General features: G+C 44.6%; 1 protein-coding gene across 1 annotated transcript; it reads right to left on the bottom strand.

The window, feature by feature from the left end:
* Positions 1-1,499: 1,499 nt before the first annotated feature.
* On the bottom strand, positions 1,500-7,183 carry LOC132389050 (oocyte zinc finger protein XlCOF20-like). Its single transcript, XM_059961462.1, has 2 exons — positions 7,157-7,183; positions 1,500-2,432 (listed from the first exon to the last, which is right to left on the bottom strand). Exon 2 carries the CDS (start codon positions 2,023-2,025, stop codon positions 1,507-1,509), a length of 519 nt encoding a protein of 172 aa, XP_059817445.1. The 5' UTR covers positions 2,026-2,432; positions 7,157-7,183; the 3' UTR covers positions 1,500-1,506.
* Between the last annotated feature and the right edge of the window lie 7,477 nt (positions 7,184-14,660).

Raw genomic sequence — 14,660 nt, 5'->3', positions numbered from 1 at the left:
CAGCAGCAATAGACTACACCTGGAGTCCAGTTTTGATGTTAAAACCACTGTCTTTATTCGTAACTACTTATAAAATTGTAACAAACAATTTGAAAAGAAAGTTTAGTGTTATGTGTATAAATGTGTGTAAATATAACTCCCAAACTACTGAGCTTGGGGGGTAACAATGCTTGGTGTCTTGCAATGGTATAGTTCAGGTCATCCACAGGATAGGTGATGAGAGCGATAGTTGTAATCCAGGGTAAATGTCGAGAGAAGGCAATTCTGTCGAATTCCACAGGTTCCACTGTGGTAAAATGAGAGATCAGTCGCTGTAGAATTTATCCGTCGTTCCAAATCCACATACGAATTATCACCGAAAGCGAATTGTCACAGTGATATCGTCGTCACGCCCAGGAAAGGGTACCACATAAGTGGTCTCCACAGGATACGCCAAATCCGTTCCAAACCTACGGATCAAACGAGGTGACAACCACACATTCGATGTATGGTGAATTGATAATTAACCCACCCTTGCGGGCATAGGAAATTTCTGAAAAATGACCCTTGGCCACCAGCTCCCTGGTTTCAATCCTTCCATTTTTCCTCTGTCTCAATCTGACTCTGAGAGTCCGTGTCCTCGATTAAAACTAAACAAGCTGCAAGTCAGACTGATTTGACTTCTTAACCTCACACTTTCTCTTTTAAAATGACAGTCCACAGCAAACGAAACCTAGGGATTCATAACAACGGCCACTCCCTGTTGTGATCTGACTGGTGTGCCAGTAGTTGGGATGACTGAGTGAAACCTTTCCCACAGACTGAGCAGGTGAACGACTTCCCCCCAGTGTGAACTTGCTGATGACTCTGTAGGTGGGATGACTGAGTGAATCCCTTCCCACAGACTGAGCAGGTAAACGGCTTCTCCCCAGTGTGAATTCGCTGATGTCTCTGTAGGTTAAATGACTCAGTGAATCTCTTCCCACAGACTGAGCAGATGAACAGCTTCTCCCCAGTGTGAACTCGCTGGTGTCTCTGTAGGTTGGATGACTCAGTGAATCCCTTCCCACAGACTGAGCAGTTGAATGGCTTCTCCCCAGTGTGAACTCGCTGATGTCTCTGTAGGTAGGATGACTCATTAAACCCCTTCCCACAGAATGAGCAGGTGAATGGCTTCTCCCCAGTGTGAACTCGCTGATGTCTCTGTAGGTTGGATAAATCAGTGAATCTCTTCCCGCAGTCTGAGCAGGTGAATGGCTTCTCCCCAGTGTGAACTCGCTGGTGACTCTGTAGGCTGGATGACTCAGTGAATCTCTTCCCACAGACTGAGCAGGTGAACGGCTTTTCCCCAGTGTGAAATCGCTGATGTCTCTGTAGGCTGGATGACTCAGTGAATCTCTTCCCACAGACTAAGCAGGTGAACGGCTTCTCCCCAGTGTGAACTCTCTGATGACTCTGTAGTCTGAATGACTGAGTGAATCCCCTCCCACAGACTGAGCAGATGAATGGCCTCTCCCCAGTGTGATCTCACTGATGTACCAGTAGGTTGGATGATGCAGTGAATCTCTTCCCACAGACAGAGCAGGTGAATGGCTTCTCCCCAGTGTGAACTCGCTGATGGACCAGTAAGCGGGATGACAGTGTGAATCCCTTCCCACATTCTGAGCAGGTGAACGGCTTCTCTCCAGTGTGAACAAACTGGTGTGCCAGTAGTTGGGATGACCAAGTGAATCTCTTCTCACAGACTGAGCAGGTGAACGGCTTCTCCCCAGAGTGAACTCGCTGATGTACCAATAGGTGGGATGACACAGTGAATCTCCTATCACAGACTGAGCAGGTGAATGGCCTCTCCCCAGTGTGAACTCGCTGATGACTCAGTAGGTTGGATGACTCAGTGAATCCCTTCCCACAGACTGAGCAAGTGAACGGCTTCTCCCCAGTGTGAACTCGCTGATGGCTCAGTAGGTGGGATGACTGAGTGAATCCCTTTCCACAGACTATGCAGGTGAACGGCCACCCCCTGGTGTGAAGTCGCTGGTGAGCCATTAGATCAGATAACCGAGAGAATCCCCTCCCCGAAATTCAGCAGATGACCAGCCTCTGCCCAGTGTGATCTGACTGGTTTGTCCACAGGTGGGATGCCCGGCAGAATCCTTTCTCACACACAGAACAGATGAATGGCCTTGCCCAGTGTGAACTTGCTGATGTACCTTCAGTTGAAATGACTGAGTGAATCCATTCCCACTGTCTGAGCTGGTGAACGGCCTTTCTCCTGTGTAAAATGACAGGCTTGCAATTTGGTCAAATGACCAAGTGAATCCCTCCCCACAGTTTGAGCAGGAAGGATTGTCGATCGAATCCCTTGCTCCACTTCTTAAATATCTAGACAGAGACAACAAAACTGGTGTGCCATGTTTGAGTTTCCTGGAGACAAATTCCTTCTCATTTTCAACCTGTAAAAAGATTTACAAAATCCATCAATGGATTTAGGACAACATTTCAGATGAGATTACATGAGTTGCCAAGGATTGATCTGGTATCACACTCTCCTGACTGGGCGGCGAGCTGATATCCGGAATGACCATCAATTCCTGTCTCTATAAGAATGCTCTATAAGATGTTCTTCCTGTCTCTATAAGAATGGGGCATTTCTGCCGTCTCCAATCTGTGGCCTGGCTCAGTTTGACTCTCCATTGGTATTATTCCCTGCTCCTGCTGAGCAGTATGGGTGCCTGGCCCCACAGTAACTGAAACAATATCACACAAATAGTCTTTCTTGACGTGCAACTGGAATTTTCTCTTATGTTTTATTAACTTAAAGTGCCACAATTTTAACGCCATATAAAAAAATTCCTGCTGAGATAAATGGTTGGTCCGCACAGCTGTTAAAAGGGGTTAGATTGAATTTTTGTAATATTTCAGTTTTGTCTAGAAAATTACAACACAGAAACAGGCCCTTTGGGCCATGTAGTTTGTGCTGAATTATTTAAACTGCCACTCCCACACCCCTACAATCCAGGTACCTACACGAACCTCTTAAATGTTTAAATGGAGCCCACATGCACCACTCATGATGGCTGCTCATTCCAAACCCAGATGACCATCTGTGTGAAGAAGTTAACCCTCATGTTCCCCTTAGCATTTCACCTTTCACCCTTAATCCACGGCCACTGGTTGTAGTCCAACACCAATCAGTGGTAAAAGCCAGCTTGAATTTACACCTTCCCTTCAGTTGAATATACTCAAAAGGCGCTTTCTAAATGGTCACCTATGTTGATGTCATTGATCGGTCGAATAAATGCTATAAAAATGGCTCCTCTTCCGTTTCCATTCTCCAGAATAGGTAGTCAAGCTCTTAACACTATTGTTAAACATACTTTTAAAATTTGGTTTCAATTTTGTAGATTTTTTGAATTAATTATTTTTTATTTTCTAGTAATATTTATCCTAATTTCTTTTTTAAACCATCAACTTTGGATAAGGCTTTTTTAACATGGAAAATTAAGGGAATAAAGACTTTCTTAGATTTGTTTTTACAAGATTGATTAATGTCTTTCTCACAGTTAATATGATATCTCTAATACACATTTTTTTCAGGTATTTACAGGTTAGGAATTTCTTACATGATTTTTTACTGAATTACCCCTTGGCCTGCTCTTCAAATTTGGCTTATGTTATTTTTCAGTTTAAACCTTTTCAAAAACGATTAATAGCTATCATTTATAAACAGTTAATTAATGCTCGCATGTCGCCTAATGACAGGGTTCAACATATCTGGGAAGTAGAACTTCAACATTCACTTTCAGATAATCAATGGAGTAAGATTTATTATTTAATCAATAGTTCATCTGTCTGTGCTCACCATATCTTAATTCAGTTTAAGATAGTACACAGGCCCCATATAATCCAAAGATAAATTGTCGCATATTTTTCCGAATATAAGCCCTATCTGTGACAGATGTAACACAGAAATGGCTACTTTAACTCATATGTTTTGGTCATGTGCAAGTTTAAATAATTTTTGGAGGGATGTGTTTGGAATATTATCTAAAGTTATAGATATGGATGTTCAACCTAACCCACTTACAGCAATTTTTGGGATTATTCCAGAGGAAGCAAGCAAAGTGTCTGCTTCCGCCCAACATGTGACAGCTTTTTCACCTCTACTGGCTAGGAGAGCTATTTTGTTGCATTGGAAATAATCTAACCACCTACTGTTTCCTATTGTTTCTCCACGATTATGTCATGTCTAAGCTTGGAGAAAATTAGAAGCCAGACATTTGATACGTCCTTTAATTTTGAACAAGTCTGGCGAACTTTTATTCAATATTTTCACATGATATAATTTAATTTTTTAAAAATTCTCTTTAGGGCAAAACCTTATCCAAGAAGTTTCGGTGATGACTGGAAGGATGTGTTTTTTTTCTCTCTCTCTGTATTTTCTAATTTTATCCATAATTGGACAGCCCAAACTTTCTTTTTCTTTCCCTTTTCTCTCTTTCTTTTTTTTTTGTTTTTTTTTGGTTTTAGTTTAGTTAGTGTTTTTTTTTCCTTATCAATAAAATTTCCAATTTTTTTAATGATTATTATGAGGAGTTGTAATTTTTTTTAGCCATTGTATATATAACAGCGTAATATTTTACTTATTTGATTTTGATATTATATACTTTTTGTTTTTACTATTGCTGTTTATATGTCTTTTATATATCTACTTGTTAAACCTCTTCCGATTTGTATATTCCTTATTTGGAAATCAATAAAAAAGTATGAAAAATGAAGTTACACCATCTATGCCCCTCTTTCACAATCAAATCTCCCCTCAGTCTTTGACATTCCAAGGAATAAAGTCCTGAGAAGATGAACTGATCTCCAAAAGTCATTAAGTTAAAGATGAAACATTATTTTCAACAATTTAAGCAAGATTAGTGTATTATTTTTGTTTTTACAATTTCAGAGTGGGAAAAAAAAAGGAAAGGAGCACCATGCAAAAGTTTGGGAACCCCAAGAGATTTCAGCTCTCAGGTACCTTTTACCAAGGTGTCAGACCTTAATTAACCAGGCTATGGCTTGTTCACAATCTTCATTACGAAAAGCCAGGTGTTGCAAATTTTAAAGCTTTATAAATACCCTGACTCCCCAAACCTCGCCCCAATAATCTGCAGCCATGGGCTCCTCTAAGCCCCTGCCTAGCACTCTGAAAATTAAAATACATGATACCCACAAAGCAGGAGATGGCTATGAGAAGACAGCAAAGCATTTTCAGGTAGCCCTTTCCTTCACTCGTAATGTAATTAAGAAATGGCAGTTAACAGCAATGGTGAGGTCAAGTTGAGGTCAGGAAGACCAAGAAATCCTTCTGAGAGAACTGCTCGTAGGATTGCTAGAAAGGGAAATCAAAACCCCTGTTTGACTGCAAAAGACCTTCAGGAATATTTAGCAGACTCTAAAGGGGTGGTCACTGTTCTATTGTGCAGGGACACCTACACAAATATGATTTTCATGGAAGAAACATCAGAAGAAAACCTTTCCTGTGCCCTTGCCATGAAATTCAGCATCAGATGTTTGCAAAGGAACATCTAAACAAGACTTATGCATTTTGGAAACAAGTCCTCTGGACTGATGAAGTTAAAGAAGAACTTTTTGGCCGCAATGAGCCAAAATGTTAGGAGAAAAAAAGGGTGCAGAATTTCATGAAAGGAACACCTCTCCAACTGTTAAGCATGGGGGTGAATTGATCATGATTTGGGCTTGCGTTGCAGCCAGTGGCACAGGGAACATTCTACTGGTAGAGGGAAAAATGAATTCCATTCAATACCAGCAAATTCTGGAAGCAAACATCACATCATCTGTAAAAATGCTGAAGATGAAAAGAGGTTGACTTCTACAACAGGATAATGATCATAAATGCACCTCAAAATCCACAATGGACTACCTCAGGAAGCGCAAGATGAACGTTTTGCCATGGACCTCACAGTCCCCCGAGCTAAACATCATCGAAAATCTGTGGACAGACCTCAAAAGTGCAGTGAGTGCAAGAGGGCCCAGGAATCTCACAGAACTAGAAGCCTTTTGCAAGGAAGAATAGGCAAAAATCCCCAAACAAGAATTGAAAGACCCTTAGCTGGCTACAGAAAGCATTTAGAAGCTGCGATACTTGCTAAAGGGGTTGCTACTAAGTACTGACCATGCAGGGTGCCCAATCTTTTGCTTCAAGACATTTTCCTTTTTAATGATGGATACAGAAGATTAATCTTACTTAAAATCTTAAAGAATGTGTCATCTTTAACTTTATGCCTTTTGGAAATCAGGTCATTGTTTTACTCGCTTAGCTGTTCACAGGGACAGAAATTTTGACCGGGGTGCCCAGACTTTTGCATGACACTGTATGTGATTTTCTTCCTAAATGGTGCTTTAGAAAGTCGGACTTCCAAATATCACTCCCCTTCTTCCCACTTGCAAATTCTCCAGCAAATTTTGAATCACCACAATGCACACAGGTAACACCAGTTTCTGTATTGTACATAAATATTTCCCCTGAACCCTCCCTCAGGTGATTGACGGTGATGAACTCGGTGATGGCAATGCCAATGAATATGCCGGGAAGGGCAGTAGTTTGACTCATTGGAATCTGGCACATTTGTGATGTGAAAGCTACTTGTTGCCCAGGAAAAAGTTGTTTGATATCATTATGTACCCAGAGAGAATAGGTCAAAACATATCCTCACGTCTAGAAAAGTCCAGAACAAGGGCAGGTAGAACAAGCAACACACACAAAATGCTGGAGGAACTCAGCAGGCCGGGCAGCATCTATGGAAAAGAGTACTAATGCTGAGTTCCTCCGGCATTTTGTGTGAAATTCCTCCGGATTTCCAGCAGCTGCAGGTTTTCTCTTGCTGCGGTTGGAGGCAGAACAAAGATGATTTTCTCAACAGCTGATAGAAAGATTTTGTTCTCTTTTTCCGAATTCCTAATCCTTGCATTCAGATAGCTGGAGCTCAGCTCTGTCTGTGTGATCTATCTGCTCCCGTTCCCTGATCAGCCGGAAGCTCCCCGGGGTCCGTGTACGGATCGTGGGGCTGAGAGAGAGGAAAAAGACCTGGCCTGTGCGGAGTTTGAGGGCCACAGTCTCCGGTTATCACAGCAATTGTCACTCAATTAGAGTCGAAAAACCCCTTACCTTTCCGATCCTCCCGACATTTTGTATACTGCGCGCATGCGTAGTTATCGGAGACGGCAGCAACCCTGCGCCTGCGCATTTGATCGGTGCTGCAAACGACAGCGAAATTTTATGGGTAATCATGGTGCCATTCAAAATATATACAAGCACCGGTTCCATGTCCATATTTCAGTTTGTTTTGTGTGTAGAAAACTCAGCAGATTTCTTAACGCAGAAAGCGGCTCCCATAAACGATACACTCAAAATCAACAGGCATTTTGTGTATCTAATCCTCTTACAAATGCAGATCTGAAACAAAAGAGATTCTGCAGTCGCTGGAAACCAGAGACGCACACACACACAATGCTGAAGGAGCTCTGCAGTTCAGGCAGCAACTAAGCAGAGGAGTAGGGGCTGAAGGGGCTCGGATTAAATGCTGCCCATTTATTCCTCTCCACATTTGCTGCCTGATCTGCTGATAACCTGCAATGTTTTGTAGAAATTAACCATTTTGTTTTTCAATTAACCAGTTTCCAAATGATTCCCATCTTTCATTCATAGCCACATCCTGCTGGTCTGGTTCCTCTTCCTCCTCCTGCTCGTAACCTCCAGATCCCATCTCTTTCCGGAGCCCCAAAGCCCTAATTGGTGCTGGTAACTCTTTGTTTTCTGACTCTGCTCCATCGAAGATTGACTCGCTAGTCTGCTGTCAAGCTTTAGAGGTGCTTTGCAAAAATCCAGCTGTCTGAGGAACAATCCTTTGAAATTGGTGGAAATGACACAAAATTTGAAAAGAGCAGGGAAAAAGGAGATTAACCGATCCTGGTACTCGTACCGATGAGCGGCCCTCGGCTTATTGGAGAGAGTCTCACCACTCTGTTTCTATTGTGGAACTCGTACTAATGTGCGGCCCTCGGTTGATCCTAGAAAGTATCACCTCTGACTTCAAATTCATCCTTCCAAAGTGAATCACTTCGTAACGTTCCGGGTTGAACTCCATCTGTAACTTCTCAGCGCTACTCTGCATCCTGTCACTGTCCTGTTGCAATCTAGCGCAACCTTCTATGCTATCCATAATTCCACCTAGCTCCACATCATTGCAAATACAATAAATCACCCTTCCACCTCTTCATGAAAATCGTTCATAAAAACACAAAATTCCGGGGCTCTCAGAACAGATCTCTGCAGGACTCCACTGGTCACCGACATCCGGGGTGAAAACGCTCCATCCACAACTATCCTCTGCTTCTGTGGGCGTCATTTCTGAATACAACAGCCAACTTTCCCTGGATACCAAATCTTCTGACGTTATGAATGGCCATACCATGGCTAAACAAAGCCTTATTAAAATGCATTTACACCAGATCCATTAACTCCCACTTCAGTTGCAGAAGACCACGTAATAATCTCATTGTCCCATCTGATTCTGTCTTCCATTTTCTCTGCTTTGATTCGGGCGAATGCAAAATGTGACCTCTCCTTCTACTCAGTGTACAAACCGGAAGTGGTTGCCCAACTCACTGAGTGGACAACTGCACTTCATCCACAATACCGCCGATTGCCTGAAACGTGAATCTAAGAGTATGATCTCATCTCGGTCCAGAGCATCCCTTTGCCAATATGGTTTCTGGAACTGAGCTACTAGAGGACATTGACTATCTCAAAGTGATTTGAATTGGTTAATATGATACCAACCCAATTTGTTTGGAACAGTCTAAATTCGATATACTGATGTACCGGCTCTGTCAGCGATATCACATATCACTACAAATCGCGAAGCTGTAAAGGGGCTCGGCTGATGGAAAGACATTATAACCTTCTGTCCGATTTCCAACTCCCGCGGTTTTGTTTGCACCTCGAAATAAGATTGTTTCTGCTGTTTCTTCCATCACATTTTATGGGCGGCGACATAAGGAGCCGACTTGATAGATTCAATTAACTGTTGCTTGCATTTATCCTTTCCAATGCCACCAAACTCGGTTGATGATAAATCCAGCGCAAACAAGGATTCTAACACTTTCATTTTCCTAACATTGTCTTTGAGGTCCCGCTCATCCGTTCAGCAATTGCTCTGTATTGTGGTCGATAAGGGATACCAACCTGTGTTTTTCCCCAGTTTCATTACATTTTGTATCACCTGTGCGGTGTATCGGGGACCATGATCCGATTCTACAATCCTCGGCAATGCACAACGGGTAAAAACTCTCTCCAAACAAAATTCTGCCTGTAACGTCAGCGGTTTTCATTATCTAGTTGGGGAAGCCTCTGTCCACCTGGTGAACGCATCCACCATCTGGAGGATATAGTTCAGTCTTCCAGGGCATGGAGGTGAAGATCCAACAAAATAATCCTACAAGTTAACACATGGTCCTTCTACGGAGTGGGTCTTAATACTGCTTCTATTGCCGATTTATCTGGGTCATCACTGTTCATCATCCAGCTTAACTCTAGTTTGGCTAACTCACCAACCCTCCTACTCCCCTCCGGGGATGTCTCTAAGTGAGCCTCCACCTTTTTAATCCATCAGTGTTTTCTCTTGCCTTCTCAAATATTTACTTCAACAAGGGAGCTGATGACAAAGGTTTCCCTTCTATTGGGATATAAACTCTCGATTCCCATAACGGTAAATATTCAGTCAAAGCACATGAGCATCCAGTGAATGAAGCGAGATGGGTCATCTACTGACATCAGAGTTTAGTCTCATTCGGTGCCTTGTTCAGCGCAGAAGTAGTGAGTCAAAGAGCTTGTTCCTGTGTTCTGCGGTTTCATGATCCCAACATGTCAAGGTGATGTGTTCACATTTTAATGTCAATCTATTCACCATCTGCTGTCCATTCACCTACTTTCATCTCGGTCTTCTGCATTGACGGGTGTAATATAGGAAACGGTGTCTTGCAACACCGGAACAAGCTCTCCCGCCAGCCATGCCGCTGATGAACGGGACGTTCCCGGCTGTGCAGTGACGTCGCAGTGACAGCAGTTTCTCGGAGTTCATCAGCCTGCTGCAATGTGGAACCTTTGTGTGATTCCGAATATCAAACTGGACCTTCCCTCGCAATCCTACTCACAAACTCTCTCGGTCCTGCACAGAACAACGTAGTTACAATTTTCCCAATCAAAGATGCATGGCATATTGCAGACGAGTCCGAAACTGTAATAAGAAAATCGAAATGATTCTTATATTATTTATGAGTGGGATATAACTCGAATAGTTTCACGCTCTGGTTCACATTGAGGAACATGTGACAGAATCAGCAAACGTAAAAGAGTCCAGAGATCGACGGTGAAGGCAGCAATTTAGAATTGCTTAAGGGTAATGCATTCATATACATAATGCAGGAACATGAAACAGGCGGTCTTGGTGTGTGTTATTTCGATCAATTTATGAAATTAATTACGCGCTTATTTATTTAAATTAATCAATATATTTATTTTGTTTAATTTCATTCATCCTTTCAGAAGTTGTGTTGCCAAAACACAGAGGTTTACGGATCAAATGCTGCTCAGTTGGCGCTGTGCGGTTTAGCAACGTGTAGCATGCAGAATGGTCTGCTTGCCATCTGACCCGATGGCGCTGAATGTGTTGCACAGTACAACCGTCATTATTCATCAGTGCACTATCTCTCTCACAATTTTAACATCATCCAATTGTAGAAGGCCCTTGTTCTAAGAATAGCTCAGTGAATACAGATTCTGTTTTAAGAGTATTCACTAGATTGGTGGAACAGCGGGAACGGAGGAGAAAAAAAAACAGCGGCTCACACTGAGTCAGATATTCACAGGTACGGGACTGAGACAACACCCGTAACGCTGGAGCAGACAGATACAGAGCGAACCCCACACGGACACGATAGTAGAGAGGGTCAGATACAGAATGAAATCCAGACTCACACTGTAGCGGAGACTGACAGATACAGAATGAAGTGCATACGAAATGTTCAGAAAAACAGGTAATGATAATGAACCAGAAGATTTTAATGCTACCAGGATGCAGATTAGGATCGAAATCACGAGAGCCTGAGGTGCGATGACAAGGCTTTTCCGAGCAGTATGAGTGAAAACCTCAAGGCTGTCTAAAAGTATGTGAAGAACAAGATGATAAGATCTGAGAGAATAGTGCCAATCAATGGTGAGCGTGGAAAAGTGTGCAGGGAGCCGGAGGAGGTAGCAGAGGTACCTAATGAATACTTTGCTTCAGTATTCACGACGGAAAAAAAAGGCGATTGTAGAAATGACTCGCAGTGGACTGAAAAGATTAAGTTTGTAGATGTTAAGGAAAAGGATGTGCTTGTTACAACGAATATCGCGAACCCAAGTGCAGGACACAGGCACGGAGAACTGGTTAGGGTGCAGACGTGAACGGCAAACAAGAGGGAGAGCAGGTAGGCAGGAGACGTCGGAAAGAATTTATCTTGAGTCGGAGCGTCCTAAAAGAAAGGGCGGATAAAACTCTTCTTAGTCCGGAGAGACAGAGTTACACTGAAGTAAAACATTAGAAGACTTATTTTTGTGCGAAGAGGCTGTGCTTCACGGGTAAACCTCTGAACTGGAATTCAACTTGGAAAACTGACCTTGACACGGAGAAATGGAGTTTCACAGGTAAATCTCGATACTGGAGAAAAAACTTAAAACATACAGTCCTAAGCGGTCGGGAAACGTTAATTACCACACAGGCAAAACCAACGATCGGGCAACTAGTGGTTGCAAAGCCGCGGTTTCTATGCTGCAGGTCCTGATGAAAAATAGGTATGCCGTTATCAAAGGGATTTCGCAGCAAATGGGAAATTAGCAGTCGGAAACGTGGCGCAATCAAAGGAAAATTTAAAAAAAAATACTGAATTGACAATAAGGACCATGGTAGTAACCCACCCGCCCCCCATCCCTCAACGGGAGCTTCCAGGCGAACCATCAGGCTTGTCCGGATTGTCTCGATGGAATCACAGATGAGGGAAGGATCCAGGATGAAGGAACGGGGAATCCAGGAGCGTTCCTCCGGGCCGTATCCCTCATAATCGACCAGGTACTGCCTCGGCGGCGCACATCCAGTATTCACAAGACGGTGTACGCTGGGTGGTCGTCAATGATCCGGGCGGGTGGAAGGGGTTTGGCAGATGGACACAATTAGCTAAGAGATACCGGTTTCAATTGGGAGACGTGGAACCTGAGATGAATGTCCATGGATGTGGGCATTTTGATTCTGACTGCCGAGGGGTTGATTATACACTCAATTTCGAATGGTCCCATGGAGCGAGGGGCGAGTTTCTTGGGTTCATTCTTAAGGGGAATGTCTTTTGACGAGAGCCAAACCTTCTGCCCAGGCCGCTAATTAGGTGTAGAAATTCGATGGCGATCGGCAATCCTCCGGGTTGCAGTCGGCGGAGTGGAGCAGGGCCACGGGTGCATCCTTCCAGACCTTGCCGGACTGGCGGAGATGGGCCTGAACTGAAGGTACATCGATGTCATCTTCATGTGCTGGAAACAGAGGGGGTTGGTAACTGAGGGAGAATTCGAAGGGAGACATTCCGGTGGCGGTGCTGACCAGGGAGTTGTGGGCGTACTTTACCCAAGCCAGATGAGTGCTCTGGGATGACTGGTCGGGCGGTTTTGATGTATGCGAGGTTCTTGTAGTTCGTCCAGACGATGAATGGATGTTCCGTTCCCTCCAGCCAGTGTCTCCACTCCTCCAAAGCGAGTTTGACGGCCAGTGACTCCCGGTTCCCTACGTCGTGGTTCCGTTCGGCGGGGTTTAGGCGGCGAGAGGAGGAGGCGCAGGGATGGAGCTCTTGGTCTGGGCTGGAGCGTTGGAAGAGGACCGCTCCCAACTCAGAGTCGGAGGCGTCGACTTCCACAATGAATTGACCAGACGGGTCAGGTTGGGCCGCTTCGGGTGTCCAGTGAAAAGGGTCTCAGGAGAGGTGAATCGAGTAAGGGGCGCTGCCACCCGGCTGCAATCCCTGATGAAGCGACGGTAGAAATTTGCGAACCGCAGAAATCGCTGGAGTTGCTTAAGCGTCGTGGGGTTTGGCCACTCCGCCACCGCCCGGATCTTTTCGAGATCCGCCCTCACTGGGCCGCTCTCAATGATGTACTCCAGCAAACTGACGGAACGGGCATGGAACCTGCACTTCTCTGCCTTAACGAATAGCTGGTTTTCCAAAAGCCTCTGAAGAACCTGACCAACATGGTGCGTGTGTTCCTGGAGATAACGGGAGAAGATAGAGATGTCGTCCAAATAAAAGAAAACGAAACTATTAATAAATTACGTAAGGGCATAGTTTATCAAGGCTCGGAAGACAGCGGGGGCATTGATGAGGCCGAATGTAGTGACCAGATGTTCGAAATTACCAAGAGGGGTATTACAAGCTGTTTTCCCACTCACCTCCCTCCCTTATCCTGACCAGGTGATAGACACTCCGCAGGTCAAACTTAGAGAAAGTTGTGGCTACGTGAAGGGGCTCGAAGGCAGAGTTGATGAGGGGCAGTGGACAATTATTCTTTATGGTGATGTTGTTCAGGCCACGGTAGACAATGCAGGGGCGCAGTGAGCTGTCCTTCTTCCCCACAAAGAAGAATCCTGCGCCTACAGGGGAAGATGAGGGTCGGATAATGCCCGCCGTGAAAGAGTCATTTAGGTAAGCCTCCACTGCTTCCCTTTTTGGTCGGGCAGGTTATACAGCCGACAGGCGGGTAGAGGGGCGCCGGGGAAAAGGTACAACACTGTAAATTGTCCAGAGTGTCCCATTACTAACATGACTAAGTATGTTTCATCAAACTACTTTGCGCGTTCCTAAAAGGAGCCAACGGATGTGATCACAGAGAGGGAGAGAGAGGGTGAAGATCGCGAAAACCGGTTCAGGAAAGCGAGATCGAGGATACGGTGTGGGAAGGAGAGTATTTAAGCAGTCGAGGTGAGAGAGGTCAGCGAGATGACACGGGTTGCTTGTTTCTGAAGGACTTTAGAATGGAAGCGCTGTACTCCCAGAATTCCCTGCAGGAAGGAAAGTCCTCTAATCGCTCAGTGCATGTATGGACTGTATTCTCTGACTCACACTTTCCGACCTCATCCAATTCTCTCTCTCAACCCATAGTGTCTATTTCCCTCCCAGGTATTTTAATTTCGCGTCCCTCTGTATCCATCAGCCTCCCCAATTCCCCCCCCCCCCCCCCCCCCCGCCGGCCAATTTCTCTCCTATCATGTTTCACGCATATCTTACGCCGCCCTCCGCTGTCTCGGGCTCTCCCCGAGCGAGTTCTGTTCCAATCTTCCTCCTCACAATGATCTTTGCACGCCAGAAATATCTGTTCTCACTTCAGATCTCTCGACTTCCCCGACCTCCCTCCCCCCGGTCTTTCTCTAAGCCCTCGGTCTCTCCTTCTACCCCGCCGCACCCGGTCTCGCTCAGTTTCTCTCGCCCTTTGCCGTTTCTCCTATCCTAAAATCTCGTCCGCGTCTCTCTCCCTCCCTTCCTGCTCAGACTCTCGCCGCAGTCTCTTTACATTCCCCGGTCTCTTTCTCCTCAGTGAG

The sequence above is a fragment of the Hypanus sabinus genome, unplaced genomic scaffold (assembly GCF_030144855.1).
Source record: "Hypanus sabinus isolate sHypSab1 unplaced genomic scaffold, sHypSab1.hap1 scaffold_467, whole genome shotgun sequence".
NCBI lineage: Eukaryota > Metazoa > Chordata > Chondrichthyes > Myliobatiformes > Dasyatidae > Hypanus > Hypanus sabinus.
The sequence above is the reverse complement of the archived record's forward strand: the minus strand, read 5'-3'. Positions and strand labels throughout refer to the sequence as shown.

Excerpts from the sequence above, each read along its gene's own strand:
- LOC132389050 (XM_059961462.1), bottom strand. The coding sequence starts at position 2,025 with ATGGCTCACCAGCGACTTCACACCAGGGGGTGGCCGTTCACCTGCATA.